Here is a 21,587-nt window from a genome sequence, read left to right on the forward strand (position 1 = left end):
TGGCTATAGAATGGTTTTATTTGTTTAACTGAAAAAAGGCACAGCTTATAACAAGGCTCTCGGGTATTACAACAATTATGAAATTCCTCACAAAACAGTAAATGATATTTATAAAGAAAAAAAAAATTTCAACAAAACATTCCCTGCATTGCCCTGCAGTCTGTTTGAACTTTTTTTTTTTAAACAAAACCTTCATGAAATTAGCCAACTAAAAACAAAAAATTCAAAATAAAGAAAATAAAGATTTTTTTTATCTTTTTGTTTGATGATACAAATGTATACTAACAGAAAACTCTAGAATTGGATATGAATAAGTGTTTCTTTGCATAAGCATATGCCATTACAAACAACTGAAATCCATTATCAGTTTAAAAAAACAAAAAAAAAAAGATATGGCATATTACAATAACGCCAATGCATGTTTAAGCAATAGAAAACCACATTTTTTAAGTATATATATATAGAAAAAATAGATATACTATCCCAGAAACTTTTGTTTAGAAACCCAAAGCTTTGCTAAGCAATAAAATAAAAGTTTAATGCCAGCATTTTCCAGTCCTCTTTCTGGAGAGCTGTGAGTGGGCTCGGTTATGTTTCTAATTTCCTACGAAAGCTATTCCAGCTTTTTGAAACCAATTTTTGTTTCAGCTTATTCTCAGATTGCTCTAAACGGACTGGATATCTGCGCAGTGAAGGAAAGAACTGCTCAGATTACCGGAGCCTTACAGCTGCCCAGGTGAGGAACTGGATCATCTACTGCAAGAGAAGAGTGACAAGAGCAAATCAACACTCAGTTCCATAGAGAAATACAAATGTTTTAGTGTACATGTAAATTCGAGGTTTCAATAAAACTCAAACATTTCAAATACCAAAGTAAAAAAAAAAGGACATTAAAGCTAGGAATGACGGTGGTCATTTTGCATGATATTCTGCCTCTAAGGCTGAAAACAAAAATACATCTCTTTAAATGCTGTCTGTTTAAATGCTGCAGTCATTTAGTACTCGGTACTTTAAACACGACATCATTCTCTGGTAACATTATACACCAGATGTCTTTCTCTGCAAGTAAACTTCAAAAGTTTTCCTTCTAAAACATTCAATCAGCTTTTGTTTAAAATGTTGACAACGTCTTGGCAAATGCAAACTGCTAAGGAGATTTACTTTGGATTAGTTTTACAGTTGCTTCAAGTCTTTCAGAAACATCCTATAATACTTATTACACAAGACACAACATACTGCAGTCTAGTCAGAGCCTGTAAACGCAATGCCAAAAGACACAAAGTACCTATTCAATTGTATCAAGGTACAAAGCAGTTTTACATCCAGAGCATCTGTATTTTATATCCTGGAGTCTCACTGTAACAAAACTGCATAGAATTTCTGACTGCCCTTTCCCTTTTTTAGGTGCACATAATTTTGACCATCTGACTGCGAGAGGTAGCGTGAAAATACCATAAAACATACCGACAAATAACTTCTGGGACAAAGTAAAAACGATCCCTCGTTTCCTGTCTTAGATGAACTGACACCTCACTGTATGTTTACTTGTCCTTGAATGTGAGCTAAAGAACCAGCCTGTAGTACAGATATAGTCCAGTACACCTCATGAGAGTTTTGCCACATGATTGAGAGGGTTTATTGACTGTGCGTGTTGCGTTCTGACAGCATTCCCTTGGAGAGCTCATGATGTGAGTGTGAAGTGCTCTGTTCGCCTCTCTCCCTGAGTACAGTACGATTATTCTGAATCTGAAGCTGCTGCTAGGCCACCATGCAAATATATTAGAGTAACACACTGTACATAATAATAATCGCAAACTATAGCCTACAAGCTGCCAGCGTATGAAGCCTTATGCCATACAAATGCCAAAAATCTATCCCGCAGATTATGAAATACAAAACAAAAAAAGACTGAAGTACAAAATATATAATGTAATAATAAGACATGTGATCCAAAAAGAAACCAGTTGTGGGATGAATTCCTACTGGTTTGTGTTAAAGGACAGATGGTCAGTGCTGTCTACAGCTCGTCTACATAATGGAGCAGTTGTCAAGTTTGGGTCCAGCCTGAGAGAGAGAGAGAGAGAGAGAAGGAAATTAATGTAAATTTAATAAGACAAATTTCTTATACTTATGTTTTACATCAATATTAAATGAAAGTAACAAAGAAATATAACAGATTAAAAATAGTTGGTTTTTTTTGCAAATTTGATTTTTCTGATTTTTTTGTTAATCTTTTTAGTTAAAAAATAATAAAATAACTTGGTTTTCATATTTTTGTTAATGCTTTTAGTCTTAGTTACCTACAAAAATATAGATTAAAATCATTTTAGAAATCTAACTTAAAACAACTGATTTGCTTGTTGATTAAAAATTCAGATGTTTTTGTCTTAGTGTCATAAAAAATCGAATTGATTAAAATGTTTTTGGTATTTAAAATTTATTTAATTAATTTTTAATTTATTTTATTAATGGTTTTAGTCTTAAAGTTAGATTAAAAATGATGAAAATTGGTAAAAAAAAATAATAATATTTTTTAGATTTAGATTTATTTAAAATCTATCTTTAAGACTAAAAGAGTTAAAAAAAAAACATTAAAAATCTCCCCAAAATTTTGGACTTTATTTTCAACTTTTCTGTCAACTGTTTTTTTTACCCAAAAATATCTAAAATCTTTCATATAAAATAATAAAAAAAAAATATATATATATATATACTGTTGCAACTGAAGGAAAAAAAAACACACACACAAACCTGTCTGGGTTTGTCATTGCTCACAATGAAGTGTGAGGGCGACACAAAAGCTTCGGGCAGGCCCCCTCCACTGCAGAACGAACGAGAGGCACTCGACACTCCAGAGCTGGCCGTCACGCAGCCGCTGTTTCTATCTGACGGCTGCCCGCATGAGCCACAGACCACCGTACGGCTGCGGAGATTGTACTCACTATCCCCGCATGTGCTATGGGCGGCCTGCAGGGGGAGATATTGAGTGGAGAACAACAGAAGCAAATGAGACAGAGAAGGTACTGGATCTTATTATAGATGAAGTCTGGCTGTTCTTAGTTCATTTTAGTGCTATGATTCACTGCAGGAAGGCTACAGCTACACCCAAACAACCCATTAACAAAACATACACTTTACACATTCGATTTCAGTCGGGCTAAGGCAAAAATCTCGTTAAAGCTTTAATCTGACTTTGTGAAGTCAGACTAAAAGACTTCCAAATTCGTCCAATATGTATACATGTCAGTTGAGATACAAAGCGTTGTGCACTTACATTGTCCTAAGAACTCATGTTTTCATTTTAACCTTGCAAAACTAAAATTATGCAAACAAAGATAATGAGATTACTGCATTAACTGAGATGTGCCAGTAACTATGTACCATCTCATCATCTTCCTCATCCTGGAATAGAGTGCGTGTGACCTTCCTCATGGCCATTTCCTGGAAAAACAAGAAAAGAAGAGGGAAGTGAATTAGTCACTTAGCGACCTTGAATCAAATAAAACATTCAAAAAGCTGGATGGTTTGTTTAACATCATCCCACCTCCCCACTGGCGCTGACAAGGGTGGTCTGGAACAGATCTCCACTGCCCCATGAGTTTTGAGTCTTCCACACCAGGTCAGAAGGAGGGTTGTGGGTTCCTCCAGCTCCAGCAGCCCAAATCTGACAGCAGAGAGACACTGAAGTGAGTCAGGAATTTAAATGCAAGCTAAAGGTGACCATTACGTTGTAAATCGATACGTACTGTGACAGTCTGTCCCGCCTTTAGGTTAAATTTTGGTGGGAACTTGTAGACGATGGGAGTGCCGGAACCAATCTGCCTCTTCACCTGCCAGTGACCCAGAGTTTGATCCTGGGTGGAGGAAAAAGATAATTTAATAAAAAGTAAATAATACTTAATTCCTCTTTATTGGTCGCCAAAGTTCCTTCTCACCTGGTCGGACTTGTTACAGAGCCGTACATATTTGCCCTCCATGTCAACTTCATCCACAGTCACGCGGCCACTAGCAGAGGCCTGCTGGGACACGCGTGTGCGAGTGACAGTTCCACCGACTACGCTGGATGCATCGCTGTCATTATCGTTCAAACGCCGTTTTTTAGCGCTGCCGGAAGAGGTGCGACTGGTGCTGCTTTGGACCACACGTGTATGAGAGCCAGAACCAGAACCAGAGGAGCGGGTGGTCACAGTCACCCCACGGACAGGAGGGGGACTCGGGGAGAGGCGCAGCCTAAACAGAAAGAGCGGGATGGGTTGTGAGTTATTGCATGAGGCTAATACATCACAAGTCCTATTATAATAAGTATAATTATCTTCATTTGAGGGCTTTACTCAGCAAATATTGATGTAGGCAAATACTTTAAAGGTGCCGTAGAACGCGTTTTCAAAAGATGTAATATAAGTCTAAGGTGTCCCCTGAATGTGTCTGTGAAGTTTCAGCTCAAAATACCCCAGAGATACCCCAGAACTGCCTATTTTGGGGCATCATTAAATATGCGCCGATTCAGGCTGCGGCCCCTTTAAATTCTCGTGCTCCCCGCCCCTGAGCTCGCGACTGCCTTAAACAGCATAAACAAAGTTCACACAGCTAATATAACCCTCAAAATGGATCTTTACAAAGTGTTCGTCATGCAGCATGTCTAATCGCGTAAGTACAGTATTTATTTGGATGTTTACATTTGATTCTGAATGAGTTTGAGGCTATGCTGCGTGGCTAAAGCTAACATTACACACTGTTGGAGAGATTTATAAAGAATGAAGTTGCGTTTATGCATTATACAGACTGCAAGTGTTTAATAATGAAAATAGCGACAGCTCTTGTCTCTGTGAATACAGTAAGAAACGATGGTAACTTTAACCACATTTAACAGTACATTAGCAACATGCTAACGAAACATTTAGAAAGACAATTTACAAATCTCTAAAAATATCATGATATCATGGATCGTGTCAGGTATTATTGGTCCATCTGCCATTTTTCGCTATTGTTCTTGCTTGCTTACCTAGTCTGTTGATTCAGCTGTGCACAGATCCAGATGTTAATACTGGCTGCCCTTGTCTAATGCCTTGAACGGCTGGCATATGCAAAAGTTGGGGGCGTACATATTAATGATCCCGACTGTTACGTAACAGCCGGTGTTATGTTGAGATTCGCCTGTTCTTCAGAGGTCTTTTAAACAAATGAGATTTATATAAGAAGGAGGAAACAATGGAGTTTGAAACTCACTGTATGTCATTTCCATATACTGATCTCTTGTTATTCAACTATGCCAAGATAAATTCAATTTTCAATTCTACAGCACCTTTAATTAATCAGAATATCTTTAATGCTTTTAGTCTTAAATTTAAAAATATTTAAAAAGTCTTCATTAATCCAATTTTTATCTATTAGATCAATGTATTAAAATAGATAAAATGTATTAAAATAGATTAAAAAAAACTCTTATTAATATTTTTAAATAAACATTTTATTAATATTTTATCTAATTTTATTAAATATTAAAAACATTAGCAAAACATTTGAAAAAAAAAGCTAAATCTATTTAATTAATCATAAATATAATAAATAAATGACATATTATTTAATTAAATTATTTACAATATTTACTCTGCAAATAGTCATATGCAATCAATTAGATTAATTAATCAAAATATAATTTTATTAATATTAATAATTTCTTAAAGTTTAAATGGTTTTATTAAATGTAAATAAAATCAAACCTGCAAAAAAATTGATCATTTAAATAAATTATAAAATATGAAGAAAAAAATAATCAGAATATAATGAAATGTAAAATGTTATTAAAATTTAAAGTGATTGGCAGCTCTATTATTTACTAGTAGCACCTTTAAAAAAAAAAAAAAAAAAAAAAGGCTTTCTGCATGTGTGTAGTTTGCAATATCCCATCTCTCACCTCTCCTCCTCGCCCTCCAGAAGTTTCCGGTAGGCGCTGATCTCCATGTCGAGTGCGAGTTTAATGTCCAGCAGCTCCTGGTACTCATCCAACTGTTGCTGCATGCGATGTCTCATTTCGGCCATCTCTTTCTCCTTCTCCTCCAGACGACGCCGCATGATGTCCCTCTCTCTGGATAGAGACTCCTCCAGCTCACGAATCTTCGCCTCACGAGCAGCCAACTAATGAACAGAGCACAACCGTGCAATTTAAATAATGTAAATGAATGAAATTTAAAATGTACATATCCTGTACAAGTAGATTTGCATTTCCTGAAAGAAACAACACTGCTTGCAATGCAGCAAAAAATTGTGTGAATATTTTAGGTTATTTAGTAGTCTTTTTGCAGTGGTACTACATGCTATGTGGATGAACGTCTAGTTACGTGTACTGATCAAAATATTTACTTAAAATAGCTTCCCCTCCCTCTTGCAACAACATCACTTCCATATTAACTGGCATGAGGGCAGGACAACCTGTCCCTCACATGAGATCATGGCAATAGCAAACCATGACAATCCAACAATCCAAACAGTTTCCGATCAAAAAGTCCTGCCTTACTTTTTTCTTTTATGAAAAGTCATTTCACTCGGATATACGTCACAATAGGAAAGAAAAGACTATTGCAACTTTGATTTCATGTTGACTAAATTTATGTGTGTGCATGTGTGTACCTGTTTCTGCAGTTGAGAGAGCTGAGATGTCACGCCCTCTATCCTCATACGTGTCTGCTGCAGTTCCTCATGGGCGGCTCCCACCAAATGACTGTTCCTTTCAGCCGACTGACGAGCATTCTCCAGCTACACATTTAATACAGGATGACATTTAGCTGACAGACATGCTGTATGTCTTTATACATAAAAATATTTCAACAAATATGACTGGCAACGGATCAGTCAGCAAATATGTATGCAGGGCGGGCCAGTTCAGTGGTTTAACAAGATGCCTCTGGGTACATACAGAGAAGTAGATCCTCATTGTCATTTGTAAATCCACCACATTTGGCGGTTCTCTCTTTGATTTTTCTATTACCTTGGAGTTATAGGTTTTCTCAATTTCATCCTTGTAGATGCGAAGCTGCTCTTCGTGTTGTCTACGAAGTTCAGTCAAAGCCTCAGACAGTTTACTCTCAAAATCCTGCTGCCGGCCGCTATCGATTTCCACCACACGTGACTCATACCTCCGCTTAGACTCACGGAGCTCCTGTAGAAAAACATCAGGTTAGAGTACAGAAAGTCCTGAATGTCTTTGATTGTTTCAAAACCAGTAAATATGTTAGCAGTAAGCACTGAATTCTGAGACGACGTGAGTAAAAATGTGCATGAGACAGCGTAATTATTTTCATAGGAGAACTTAGTGCAAGTAGATTTGTTCATGAGACCTCAGAGTAGATGTTCTTCTGGAATTCCAGCTCCTCTTTCAGGGTCTGGATTCGGTTCTCAGCATCCACACGTCTTAGCATTTCATCCTGTAGCTGCTTCTTAGCATCGCTCAGACTGCCATCCAACTGCAAGACAAATATTCACTTTACAAACTTCTATATCAATTCAAAGTAAAAAGCATTGTACTATGTAAAATACTAATTGAAAAACTGTTAGCATGTTTGTCTTGTTGTCCTATAAAAATATCTAAACATCTAACCAACATCTAATGCAGCAGGTCTTTTGACTCCTTTGAAAATATTCAAAGACCCTCCTAATCTAAGCTGATATGTACTTCTATTGTAATAAAAACAAAAATTAAATAGAATTAAAAATATGTCCATTTAATGATGCATATCTTTATTTATTTTTTTATTGACCCCCCATTTATTGGCCCCCCAGAAGTTTGCAGAGGCCCCCTTTTGTGCCCCGGTCACCTGGTTGAGACCCACTTATCTAAACAAGATGCATTTACTTTATACACAAAACAAAATTTTTTTGAGAAAATAAATTAATTTAATTCTGATTAAGTATTTTCCTTTTTTAAAGGAGAATCTACCATGATTTAGTGAGGTTTATGCTTAAAACCTATACACTTAAATACAATAATTTAAATAAAGATATATTCTCAGAGAACATTTCTTAACCCTTGTGCGGTCTTCAGGGTCTTTTGAAACCCCAAACGACGTTTGCTCAAATTAAAAAAAAAAAAGTTCTCTTTGTCCAAATGGCATGAGACTTTGTACGGTGCTTAACACTTTTAAGATATACAAATAAAAAAAAAATTGTAATGATATCTTGTTTTAATGTTAGTGTAAAAAACAAAAAGTTACGCTCGTGGTCTTCGTGGTCTCTGGAGACCCCAGGCAACAAAATGTAATTATGTAACAATATAATATATTTTTTAAAAACCAATGTAATTTTACTCTGTTTATTAATGTTTTTTTCTCAACATTTGTGCAGTTTTTGGAGGATTCGTGATACTTCGTGAACTTTCATTCATGTGGATAACATGGATAATTTGACATGGTTTAGTATAAGATTTTTGCCCATCTTTTGAAAAATGCAGTTTTAAAAGTAAAAAAAACTATCACTTTTACCAGTAGATGGCTGCAGAGCTCCACTATTTGCTATGTGCTATTTGAATGACTGAAAGACGTCTTTTCACAAGTTTTTTTCAGTTGGATTCATATCTAAATGTTATGAAATCACAATTATAACAATAAAAATTACTTTAAAGTTTAACATTTTTGTACAGGGCAAAATCATCACAAAGTAACTTGCCTTGTTCTAAAAAATATATATATTTTTTCCATTTATTTATTTTAAACAATTGTTTTATTTATTTATGCCCAAATATGTGAGCACAATTATGTTTTATTTACTAGAAAAAATTTAAAATAAAGATTAATTTAAGTAATATGTCTGTTTTTAATGTGATTTTGCCTTCTAAATATTAATAATATATTGGTGAAATTAGAACTTGAAATCAAATTCCCTTAAGCAAGCAAGTAGTTATTTTAGATGCTTTAAAAACATCTTTCAGTGCATATTTTACATCAATAACCCTGTAGCAACCTAGAATAAATGTACACTGCTCAAGCACCAAAACACCACCCAAACCCTTAGGATATGCAGCTTTTATGTAGTCATCACCTTGGCCAGCTGGGCTTTCAGGTCTCTGACTTCAACCTCCAGTGATCTCTTCTCCCCCAGTGCTGTGGAGAGAGATGCGTCCTTGGAGTTCAGCAGAGCTTCCAGATCCTTCAGCCTGGCCAGAGCCGATTCCAGATCCGCCTCTTTCTTACCATTCCTACAGTCACAAAAATACAAAGACAGCATTAAAGCATTTTTTCATGTGGACACACAGAAGAACATAATTACCTCAAATACATTCTGTACAGTTAGATTATTATATGCATTCATGCATGTTGCGGGTTGAGTAGAAAGTCTCTTATTTCAGAAAATTGGAAACAACTACACTAGCGTGGCACCATGGCCCAAGTAAAGCGCCTCAGGAGAGGATTGGATCTTGTCGGCTGTCAGAATGGATCTAAAACTGTAAAATATGAATGTGATTTATATCTATAAACTGAATATGTATGCCAAGTAGCAAGGCTGAATAACCAGCTCAGGGCAAATGAACATCAGACGGCCTACAACTTTTGCCTGGGATTTTGTACCAAAAGCAAGGACACTTTAAAATCTGTAAATAATAACCTTAAAACCCTCTCTTTGAATCAGAGCAGGAGCAGGGACTCCAACAGTGAATTTAAACCATATGTGCACGACTGCAGGGTGGTTCATTTCGAAATTTCAGAAAAGAACCACACAAACCTTAATAAAAAGCAGAATGGTAAACACTTCAATAAATAAAAGATGACTGGTAATTTTATTATCGTATGAACTGAACTAAGACAAAGTGAAGTTTAGGTTTGCAGTTTTAAAAACAAAAGGATAAGGCCAGAAAATTCTCTCTCTCAAAACAAGTGTTTAGGTTTAGAGAGCTTCTCTGCGCATTCTCAGATCAGATTTCACAAGGCCTGTAAAATAGCTGTTCCAAATTTAGTCATGTGATTGATGACCAAACAAGGCTTGAAACAATTAAACTTTACCACACTTCAGTCCCTAAAGCACCTTTCCCAGGCACACAACTCTGTCCAAACTCTGCTTTGTACACTCATACAACAACTAGACTAAAACTCAACCTACTAAAGCTACTAGAGTTTGTATTCTGTTCTCTTCGACTCTATGGAGCATTCCATCGGGCCTCCTTCCTGAGAGACGTTATTCAAACAACTTCCCATTCACAACAACAGAAGTTTTGTTAGGTCACATTCTCTACTTTAAAGCCACACATTTTCAATAAATGGTTCATGAGCCTGGGAACATGAAAAAAACCTTTGAATGTATGAGAGTTAACTGACAAGACTGAGATAAAAGCCTCTCGAGGCCTAATCTGCATCTCTACTTAATAATTATTCAATGATGAACATGATCACTGCAGGCTACTATCAATTATGTAAAGAAAATGTGTACATGAGTATGTGAAAGCAACATACTTGTAAAATAAAAGCTCAATGAATGATTTTTTTAAAAACCAATTACTTAAATTCTAGTTACACCACTGATATTTTATGCAAAAACATGGAAGAGAAGATTTATGTAAAAGAGGTTTTGAAGAGAGGCTTTTGAGGTCACATTCATCACTATTTTTGAGGAATAGTGTCACTCAAACTGAAACAGAAACTCTACAGAAATCAAAACAACCTTTGTTCCTCACCAGGATATGGTGTTTATGTGGAAAAATTAGCCTAAAACTTTTTATGGACACAGAGAGAGGAGAGAATGTACTTCTGGAGTGACGGTAAATGCCTGTATGCAGTAGGTGGGTTACAGTAAAGGTGTGCAAGCAGTGGGTGGGCATATCTATGCCAAGTCAAGGGTATAAACAGATATCCAGAAACATAATCTCTTCTGTTTAGGATATTTGGCTATTAAAAACCAGCCCGTTCTTGTCAGCACTCTAAATGTGCCGTTTTGTTCTATGCTTATTCTGGTTACACAACATCAAGCAGATACGGTTTAAAAAAAAAACTGCATTCACAGTGGAGCAGGCCACATTTGGAGAAGAAAAAAAAAGATTAAGAGCCTCCTGTTGTGTAATGTTTTAAATAATGTTTGTTATTTGTTCTATTATCTTCTATATTTATTGCAATTTTTTTCCTGCCACTGTATTTGTTTTCTGTTTTAGTTCCTAACACCTCCAGGATCTGTCCACAGGAAGCCAAACCAACCAGAGGCTTTTAAAAGTAGACAATAGAAGAACACGTGTTAATGTCACCTCAGTGCGAGGTCAAGTTGTCTTTGTCGACTGGACCAACCTGGACAAAGTTTACACGGCAAATGGTCAGATTTGAATGAATTCAGTTTTAGGTGATGGCAGCTAAAGAACAACAACTACAAAATAAAGTGTATTATAGCTAATATGCTGAGAAAAATACTATAAAACTACGGTATTTGGAGTCCTTATTAAACAGATCACTTCAAGAAAACCATCAATTCCAGTAAGTTTTCATTAAATGTGTGTATTTTGTGTGCTGGGTTGTATGTGTGTGCGAGACAAAAGGGAAAAGGGTTTGGCTTGGCATATTGGAAACAGTGGAAACATTTCAGGCACAATAAGAGCCAGTTGAGGGAGAAAGAGGAGGAGAGGAATGTACCAGCCCCTGTATGAATCACAGCTATCCTTGTCCTCTTTTGTGACGAAAAAGAAACCCACAAAAAGCCCTCTAAATGTTTAATATAGTGTTGCCATGGCAAAATGGCATAGAAATATGGCACATGTGGCCATCTCTGAGAAAACGTTGACCACGAACAGGGTTTCCCCAACACAAAAAACCCTCACTGGATTCAAAACCCTCCATTTTTGAAAGATTAAACTCAAAAGCAGATCCAAATTTTCCACAAAATACGAATTAATAAAACTGATAGCAATTCATTATAGTGTACTTGCGAGTTCAAAACCACGTAACTTTAGCAGTGGACTTGGACGCGCACAAACACCCTCAGGGCAATGAAAAAAGTAAAATAACCTGACAAAAAGTCTTCGAGTCTACGAGTGCATTTTCTAAATTTTGGTCATTGCTGTGCCTCTTTAACCCTATATTTACTTCAAAAACTACAGCTTGACACATATAATAGACAGCAGTCACCTGCAACAGCTGGAGGTTTTGAGTGGAAAAATGACCGTAGGCGTTGTTCAAAGGACTTGTAAAACCATAAAAAGCACATAGTAAAACCGCAGTCTGACACAACACTTCATCAATATGATAAAGGGATGGAGCTTGTCAAATCAAACTTCCTTTTTTTAGCTCAAGCAAAAACATTTACTACAATCTATATTTGTTAAATTCATTATATATACACAGAATACCTGCAATGTTTAGGTATGGAAATCCATAGCATCTTCAGTCAAGTGTTTTATTACAATTTTATGGTTTTATAACTGGACAAAGTTTAAGCCTGTATGTCTGTGAAAGTATAACATCAAGGAATTTTAACGTCTCTTATTAAAAGTAATTTGCTTCCTAACAAAAAAAGCTGCATATTCTAACTTGACAACAACTATTTCAGCATACTGAAGAGCAGATAAGCTGAATGAACTACAAGGTTTTGTTTTATGCAAGTCTATTTGTTCAAGGCCAACAATAAAGTTTACTGGGTTGAAATACAGAATAAAAACAAATTACTGTAATTCAACTTGTTATCACCAAAGCCCAAGCTCTGCCTCTTCATCCTCCATTAAGCTCCACAATACACCGATTCACTGCTTTTGACGTAAATGTGACTTCAACTTTCCATTTTATGGGTGAAGTGCACATGTGAGTCAATCTCAAAACGTTTCAAACAGGGGTTCCCCATTTTCCCACTGTACTATGAATAAACATTTCCTTTTTAATTGTCGAGGCGATTCTGACTCACTCTCGTCGGCTGCAGGTCTGCCATGAAGTCTCCATGGAGACAGAATGAAACAGAAGGAAAAACGTATGGTCAGGAGGAAAAAGATTGTGACAGGGTTGTAAAATATGCTCTTAAATCTAAACATAGGCTAAAAATAGACCTCCAAATAGACCATTCCAGAACCAGAATTGGTCCACTATAATGGTTTGAAATTTGAGAATAATGTCAAAATCTCTTAAAGACATGAATCTTTACCAGCTGGGAAAGACTCAACTAAGTATGACATACTACAGGCATTAATCTTTACTACATTTGTTTGTTTTTTCTTTTTTCGAACTGAAGGATGAGTCTAAGTCTAAGTTTTCCTCTAACATGTTATTTTATTACCTGTTATTTGATATATACTAGTAACAGATCTGTTAAAGGACTTTCTGTTCCAGATGGTTAGATATGATTTGAATTTTAAATTCAAATCATATCTAAAACATCTAAGGGTGAGCTGGTTGATCCAGATACCCAGAGGCTTGTTAGTCTAGGCTATATGTGCAAATCTAATATCTTATCTTTAGTAATCTAAATGCATGCTCATTTCATTAACATTACAATAAAAGTTACATCTAGATAAATAAGCATGTCTACATTTTCAGCACTTGTTTTTACAACTCACAACACCCCTCACTGCAAACAATCATTTTCCAAACAGTATTTTATCTAGTTTTTCTGTAAAAATATTGAAATGTTTTTAAAACTTAAAATTTATTTGACAGGAAAAACGTATCATGTTTTAAGGATATCTACATCTCCAATGATATATAAATATCATTTATATATAATCCTTTCATTCAAATTTTACTTTTACATAAATAAACAATTAAACAAAAACAGACAAAAAGATTGAAAATGACATCTTGCAGTGAAGGCAACAGACAAGGTAATGGTATGTAGTCTCAGGAAAATGATTATGAAAAGTTATGATTCTTCTAAATCCTAATGGTGGTTGTGAAGGGTGTGGTCCTACAATCAAACGAGATCCTGGAGCTGAAGCTGAGGACCCAACACAAAGAGAACATTATACCCGCTCTCTGATTCATTAGCACATGACAGATGCTAAAAGCAATTCCCTCAGAGTGAAGTAGCATTAAATGAATTATCTGTTCCTAGTCTGGCACAATTTATCACAATCTTTAACGTCAATTCAAATAGAAACAGCCTTGTCTAGGGATTCTTCAGGAATTCTGTGAAGGGACAATAATGGAGGCCTGAACTGCAGCACAGCTAGGCCTCCTTTCTCATTTTTGCATGGACAAATGTGTGTGTGCACTCTTAGGGCTTGTTCACACAGAATGCATTTTTGCTTTACGGGCAGTGGAATGGAGAAAAAAAACGCAAGGTCTCGAGAACTGATTTTGAGCGCCACGTTTTTAGAACGCCATGTCAATGCGCGAGATATGCTACAGAAGATGCAAGACGTGAGCAGAACGGTTTTGCACGTCCGTCTAGTGCATTTACATAGAAAAAAAATGTAAAAGTAGCGCATTGTAATGGAAAAACGCGTTCTGTGTGAACGGCCCTTTATATTGGAGTTGGGGTCACACATAAATGCCTACTTCTATTCTACCTGTGCAATATGCATAAATACGCTTTTTGTTTCATACTCTGCAATAGGGATAGGTTTAGGCCCTGCCAGCGTGGCAGCTCTGCGTTTAGGAGCTGATGATGACTCACTCTCTCCCTTACGCCCATGGCTCATACACGCCACCAGAACAGCACCAATTACAGTAACCCTCTCTCCTCCCTCTCTTTATACAAGCCCATTCTAACATAATCTGCATCGGAGGGTCTCCAGCCTTACAATCTAAACAGTTTTCCACTGATTTTTCCATGGAATAAACATAACGAGATTCCACTGTCATCTCCGGTTCTCCATATATAACGTTTGCCTGTTTGCAGCTGCCTTTGGTTAAGAATGGGATGGAGATTGTGTGTATTTGTGTGTGTGTGTTGTACTACTCTGTCAGTGTTCCCCATTATGATGATTTGGCAAAAGGCAAACACCAGCTCAGGCTATGAGTCACATGGCACTGCCACGTGACAATTCCTTCTTTCAGAACCACAGGCATTTTTAAACAGATTTACGCAGAAAATACTACTGGGCAATTTACTGTTAAAAAGGGACAGGTCATTTCAGTAACACTACAGAGTTTGTTTGTAAAGTATGTCATAAACATAATCCTTAAATGTGGAATCTAAGTAAGTATAAGTAAGTAGTATTTGACTGCTAAAAACCAAGTAATATTAAAAAAGTATTAAGCTTATAAGACTGGAGCCAATCATGTGAGTGTACATAATTTTACTTTAATTCATTTCTTTAAGCGTATTTTTTTTATTATTATTTTTTTTAAACGAAGGAAAAAAAAATTCTGAGTGTATCTTTAACATATCCACATTCATACTGTTAAGAATAATCACAAACGTGTATATGGCTTTGTTTACGAATGAACGCTAAAGTATATTTGTCTTTCAGTAATAGTTTGGTGTCTTAACAGAACTACACTGCGTTGCTTTACATGGAATCATCTCCGCACACAAGCTCACTCTGAACTCTCAACAAATCACTTGCAAATGAAAAACACGTTTGATCTTTAGTTTAGAGTCTGTAGATGGTGATTACATAACTGACCGAATGAGTCAGTCAGTCCAAAGCCTTTCCAGATCCAACCACATCCAAATGAGGCACCACTGCATGTGCTTTTGGGATGCGTGCATGCACGCATTTTACATTTGACATTTTAAGAAAAAAAAAAATTGCAATTTGGAGTTGAAAATGCCATCAAAAGTGTGTGCGTGTCCACCCAAATATGTATGCGTGTCTAGACGAGTATGGAAAATAAATTTTATATGCCCATTATTTTAAAATGATTTATAATTAATGACTTCAAACACACATACAGTACACACACACTTCAGAGTACAAGCAGCTCTTTAGATGGTCTCTACTAAATCTACTCGAACTAATTTAGAAGCTTCAAAATCTCTTCAAAAATCAGGATGTTTTCTTATTTCGATCACCTCTTTGAAAGGATTTAAATACCCAGTAACAAGCCCGGACAGTGCCTGAGAAAACAATGGCTGTAATAATTTTAAAAAAAATATCTTGAATCACTCATCACACAATTGTGTTATTTATTACTGTCATGACATCAAACAAGATAAAAGATATCTTTCAGAATGTGCATATGTAATGTTCTAGATTAAAGAAAGAAAAAAAAAATCTAGGAGAGAGATCCAGATCCGGACTTAGAACCATTTCTCATAAATTAATGTAATTATAAACAAACACACAGCAGGAGGAAAACGAGCTGTGCTAATTGTCATGACAATGGAAAGCCACATGTCGCTGCTTCACTGGAAGCAAGAGGCAAGTTACAAAACTAGATCGCTCCCAGCATAATCAACAAAGCTGTGTACAATGCAAGCATGCTTGCTTCAGATTCCCAGTTGACATTTAACGCATTTGGCAAACACTTTTATCCAAAGCAACTTATTGTGTATTTGCCAAGTATATGTGTTCCCTGGGAATCAAACCCATAACCACGATCTACCAGCTTTTTAAATTTATTTTTAGTACTTGCAAAAAAAACATTTTAATACCAAAGGATGTCTTTTGAAAATTCTGCATTATTTAATGCATTAGAAATAGCTTCTTATGAGAGAGATCTCTTAGAGAGACTATTATGACTATTAAATTGTCTTAATTTTTACAACAAAATATTTCTGCAAAATTTACACATTGCTTATTTCATTTAATAACCTTACAAGTCTTTTATTCGCTACTGAAAAAGTGTAAGTTGATCATTGTCCAGGGTAGCGTTTCCCAAAAGCATCGTAAGCCTAAGTTGATCGTAGCTCCATTGGTTTCAATGGAGCTACGATCAACTTAAGCTTACGATGCTTTTGGGAAACGCAGCCCAGACCATTACTAGAAAGGAACTACTTTAATGGAATATCCCTAATCTAAATCATTTGTGGACCACCGCTAAGCAGCATTATATACTAACTAAAAATTTTAATGTTTTTTTTTTTTACCAGTATAACATTCACAAATAGTGAATGTTTGAAGGCTTTACATGGCAGAGAAAGGAAAACAGATGTCCAATAGGTATGTAAAAAAAAAAAAAAAAACCAACAAAAAAAAAAAACAACATGAAACAGATGTGATGTTAAAATATCCTCACTGCATCATTCTCCTGTAACAAGTAACAAGAGACAGTAAGGACAGTCGATCTTCAGTGAGGTCAGGATAGCAGAGAAAACAGAACTTTCCTACAGCGGTGATCACATCACAAAAAAGAAAGGGCCAGAGGGAAAGACAGAGAAAAAGAGCCTGCTCCTCTCAGAATGAAAGAGATATTCACTGAGAAAGAAGAGAAGGCTATCTATTCAAATGCATTTGGTGTGCTGAACATACAAGCTATTCGATCTATCCTGGGCCGTCTGAACACACAGGTGCCTGCTGAAGTTGATATACTGTAGAGATCTTAGAAAGTTAAAATGAAGGAAAATTGCCTAATATAGGAAAATCCCATTTTATTCCTTTTTTAGGCAGGACAGCCCTGAACTAAACAACGAAACACTGTAATGTCTGTAAGATCAAGCTTTATCCTCATTGTCAACTGTCACCCGAAGTATAACACTCAAAAGTACACTCATTAGGTATAATTTTCATGGTACACACTATAAAACTCATAATGACATAACCACAGAGGGATCGTCTATTTTAAAAATGATGCGTGACTTGTGCAGGAAGCTTCTTAGAAGCATTTGATAACTGTTCATTGCCATGTGTTTACTCTGATAATGGAAAAGCCAGAGGGAATGATGGGAAAATATTTCACATTAGCAACTGAAAATACTTTGCATAAACTTGACAGACTGACAAGATGCAACAACACTAGTAAAGTAACCTTAAAGGTTGTAATTACCATATTCATTAACCATGGTAATTGCATGATACTACATGTGTACTGTATATGTGGCACTTTTTAGTAAGAGCATTAAATAATTTAAATGACCATTGGTTATAATTATGATTTCAAAGGCAGAACGTTCATAGACGGGTAAAACCCCAAGCACAAACGATGTTTGAGATCTGTTGTTGACAGGGTGGAGTGCATTTGTTGGATATCCGTAACCAGACTAATAATATATGCACCAGGTAAGCCAGTCAATGGAAAACCTGCAGAGGGGTGAGGGAGGGGCAGGAAATGTCTCACTGAAGATTTTTTTTCATGTTTGAAAGCTGCCAAAAGTCTTTTTGTTTGCCCTTTAAGCAACAGCTTAAAAGAATACAGACCATAAAAACCAGTGAGCATTAAACGATAAAGCGGTTCATGAATTCTTCAGTGCTTAACAATAATATGAATATGATTTAATAAAAAGGAGCATTTACAGAATGCATATGAGGGCCTGGGATCAAAGATAGATGTCTAAAATAACAATGATTTAAATGTAAAGGTGTTTCTTTATATGACACTTTAATATCCTAGTAGTTGATTTTTTTTTAAACATATTATATTTTTATTATTATTTTCAAATATTCATATTCATTTAAAAATTCATATAAAAATGTGTTAAAACTTTTTACTATATATTTTTTTTTTAAATACAGGATACATAAATATCATGTAAATCACAAAATACTGTTAACACATTATTTGAAATTAATGACATTTGTTGGTTGAGGGAAAAATAGACAAACAAATGACTTCTCCTGTCAAGCATGTACGTACACTGTTGGGCATTGTTAACACTAATTAAATAAACTGTGAAAAGTGAGTTTTAAGAGACCACATGGCCAAAAAAAACTTTAAAAATTTAAGAAACGCCCATACATAAATTGAAAGGGTGTCCCTTTTCAAAGCCTCACACTATGGAAGTAAAAGTGATAAGAAGTGAAAATACTTTCAATCTCAGTTATCTCAGACAAAGAGTACATGAGTTGAAGACTAGTTAATTTTTTACAGTGATAAAACTGATAATAACTCTCAAGTTCAATACTCTAATCTTTTTTTAAGGACGCACTTCCTTTTCTCCAGAGTCTGGAATAATGGAGTGACTAAGACTAAGATAATAAATATGTCCTGATTACCGCCCACACTCGAGCCTGAAAAAAAAAATCATTGTGTGAATGGGGGCTCAGGACATACCTGAAAATGCATGCAGAGTCAGATAATGTTCAACTAAAAAGCAGGTTAGAGTTAGTATTTTTAATCATTTAGACAAATACTGACTCATTTCAGAGTTCCTATTCTGGACCTTAACCAAGTACAGTTTCATTGTATTGCCTAAATGAACACTGAGGGGATTTACAGCATTTTAAATGAAAGGTAAGTGATGACATGCTTCTCTTTTAGTATGAATTGAAAGATGCATTTCATCTGCTCAGTTTCCAGCTGTAGTCTTTCCACATTTCAGTCATTGACTCCTACACTGCAGCTGTCAACAGAGTTCAGACAGCGAAATACACATATAATACAATCTTCTGTCTGACAATGCCCACAGAAGCCAAATGCTGCAACAGCAGCCACAAGCACATGTACTTTTACAGCATGTGCGCGCACACACAGCTAGCTGTGATCTGTACCTGCTGCATGACCCGGCATGACTCCCCATTCAAGAAATTGTCTGACCCTTAAGTTTTCTAAACGATAACTGATGTCAAAGTACAGGAGTAATCATATAACAAGCACCCTTAAAACAATCCACTGCTAAACAACAAGAACATTTTTAAATATTGTCAATTTAAAACTTGTTGTTCATTTAAAATGTAATTTTGCAAAGCTTAGCTCATAGAAATATTTATTTAATATATTTCATTTAATTTAATATATTTAATACATTTCATTTCATTTAAAATATTTCATTAGATGTTCTTTGTGGAACTTCTCCTGTGGCAATAGAGCTATATAATCCCATTCATTTTCCAACTGGAATCTTTATGGAGAGTTCTAAGTCGCTTCAGTAAGAAAACATCTGCTAAGCACATAAGTATAATGCAAATGTATCAAACTCACTGGAATAAAATAGGGCTACTACATGGCTTTCTTTTTGAGGTGAGGGGTTAAAGTGAGAGTAAACAGTGCTTCCCTCACAGTTACTTAAAGCTCATGAGTCACCACTCAGTCCAGTCAGAACCTCTCACACACCCTGGCAAGGCCGCATGGTTGCTGTGGAAACCAAACACTACCAAACAGCTCAGCACCCAATGAGTGTACACGTCCATCTGCATTCACAGAGTGATAGATGCTTACAGGAACTCATGAGGGCTACTGGAACCCTGGGACTCTCTGAAATAAGATCATCGCCTTCTGCCGACTTCCCCACAAACCTTATGAAATGAATGAATATGACTCACAAAGCCTTTCTCTAAACCCTTAACTTGTTACGCATCATCAGTGAAAGAACATCATTGGCTTCGATGTCTATCTGTCTTTAAACCACACCCTTAATGGGTCTGAACATGCCTCTTGCCTAAGCCCGGGCATTGACTAAAGTCTACTACCATAGAGACAGCAAGATAAACAATAGATTATCATACTGACAATCACTGGATGACAAATACATTGCTTCTAAATAAACTATAAGGATGTACATATACTCTATCAGTGGTAGTGAACAGTTTGAAATGGTTTCTCTCTGGAGTTCGGATATCTTTAAAGTACAGTGATATTGGACAATTCAAGTGCAAAGGACAAATGAGGATGCATGATAAGTAACTAGATTTTATGATGGGTAGTTACTTCTTAGTTTTATATAGATGATCTTTTCTCTGACATAATGTGATTAGTTATTGCCAAACTGTGTTTGAATGAATGAATAAAACCTACAGCATCTTACATTTAATATTGAAGATTTGCACATTGCATGCTGAAAACTATAAATGCAATTAGAGATGCATAATATATTGGTAGGCTACCATATTGGTTATTAGCCAATATTCAAGATTTTTTTAATTTACTGGTATCGACTAATACTGTATGTTTAATGTTCATACTTCATGTTTTTACAGGGCAGTCATGGCCTAGTGGTTAGAATCAGACTGGTAACCTGAAGGTTGCAAGTTCGATTCTCAATATCAACAGGAAATAACTGAGGTGCCCTTGAGCAAGGCACCTAACCCCCAATCACTCCCAGAGCGCCACAGCAAAATGGCTGCCCACTAATCCAGGTGTGTGTGTCCATGGTGTGCAGTGTGTGTGTGTGTGTGTGTGTGTGTGTGTGTATTCACTCCTAATGTGTGTGCACTAACTTGAATGGGTTAAATGCAGAGGACAAATTCAGAGTATGGGATTTCATACTTGGCCTTCACATGTCACTTAAAGATTAGTTTTACCATAATCTAACAGTCAAGTTAATCTTCAAAAATACTAATATTTTAATAACACTTTAAATGTAATCTTCAGCAAATATAACCAAAATGTAATAAAAAAACAATAATAATCACAATTTAATAACTTACATTATGTTATGATACCTAAATTCACTTGTAGCATTTAAAATGATTGATTTTATGATTTTTTTATTGACTTATTTTTTATTTAATTAAATAGATTATATTATATTAAAAATTTTGTTTATCGGTTATCAGGCATAGCATTAAAATAATTAGTCTTATCATGCAACCCTAATTCCAACCATTATTCTGTAGACATGTGATGTCCTACTGAAGGGAGGATTCCAAAAACATATAC

General features: G+C 35.7%; 2 protein-coding genes across 5 annotated transcripts in view; one reads left to right on the top strand and one right to left on the bottom strand.

Moving 5' to 3' along the window:
* Nucleotides 1-21,587, bottom strand: part of lmna (lamin A) — a 27,776-nt gene continuing 6,189 nt past the window's right edge. For 3 of the 4 annotated variants that reach the window (XM_048153785.1, XM_048153786.1, XM_048153784.1), the window contains 11 exons: nt 9,031-9,187; nt 7,335-7,460; nt 6,986-7,156; nt 6,628-6,753; nt 5,915-6,135; nt 3,936-4,230; nt 3,747-3,854; nt 3,545-3,664; nt 3,382-3,441; nt 2,752-2,967; nt 1-2,064 (listed from right to left, as the gene is read on the bottom strand). In XM_048153785.1, coding sequence (XP_048009742.1) covers nt 2,029-2,064; nt 2,752-2,967; nt 3,382-3,441; nt 3,545-3,664; nt 3,747-3,854; nt 3,936-4,230; nt 5,915-6,135; nt 6,628-6,753; nt 6,986-7,156; nt 7,335-7,460; nt 9,031-9,187 — 1,636 coding nt within the window. In that variant the 3' untranslated portion in view covers nt 1-2,028. The remainder of the gene's footprint in view (nt 2,065-2,751; nt 2,968-3,381; nt 3,442-3,544; nt 3,665-3,746; nt 3,855-3,935; nt 4,231-5,914; nt 6,136-6,627; nt 6,754-6,985; nt 7,157-7,334; nt 7,461-9,030; nt 9,188-21,587) is intronic. The other variant, XM_048153787.1, reaches the window with a different exon arrangement.
* mc2r (melanocortin 2 receptor) overlaps nt 17,690-21,587 on the top strand; it is a 17,898-nt gene continuing 14,000 nt past the window's right edge. Inside the window, exon 1 of the mRNA XM_048153789.1 lies at nt 17,690-21,064. The gene's annotated coding sequence lies outside the window, so the exon portion shown is untranslated. The remainder of the gene's footprint in view (nt 21,065-21,587) is intronic.

This window comes from Megalobrama amblycephala, linkage group LG13 (genome assembly GCF_018812025.1).
Source record: "Megalobrama amblycephala isolate DHTTF-2021 linkage group LG13, ASM1881202v1, whole genome shotgun sequence".
NCBI classification, from domain to species: Eukaryota; Metazoa; Chordata; class Actinopteri; order Cypriniformes; family Xenocyprididae; genus Megalobrama; species Megalobrama amblycephala.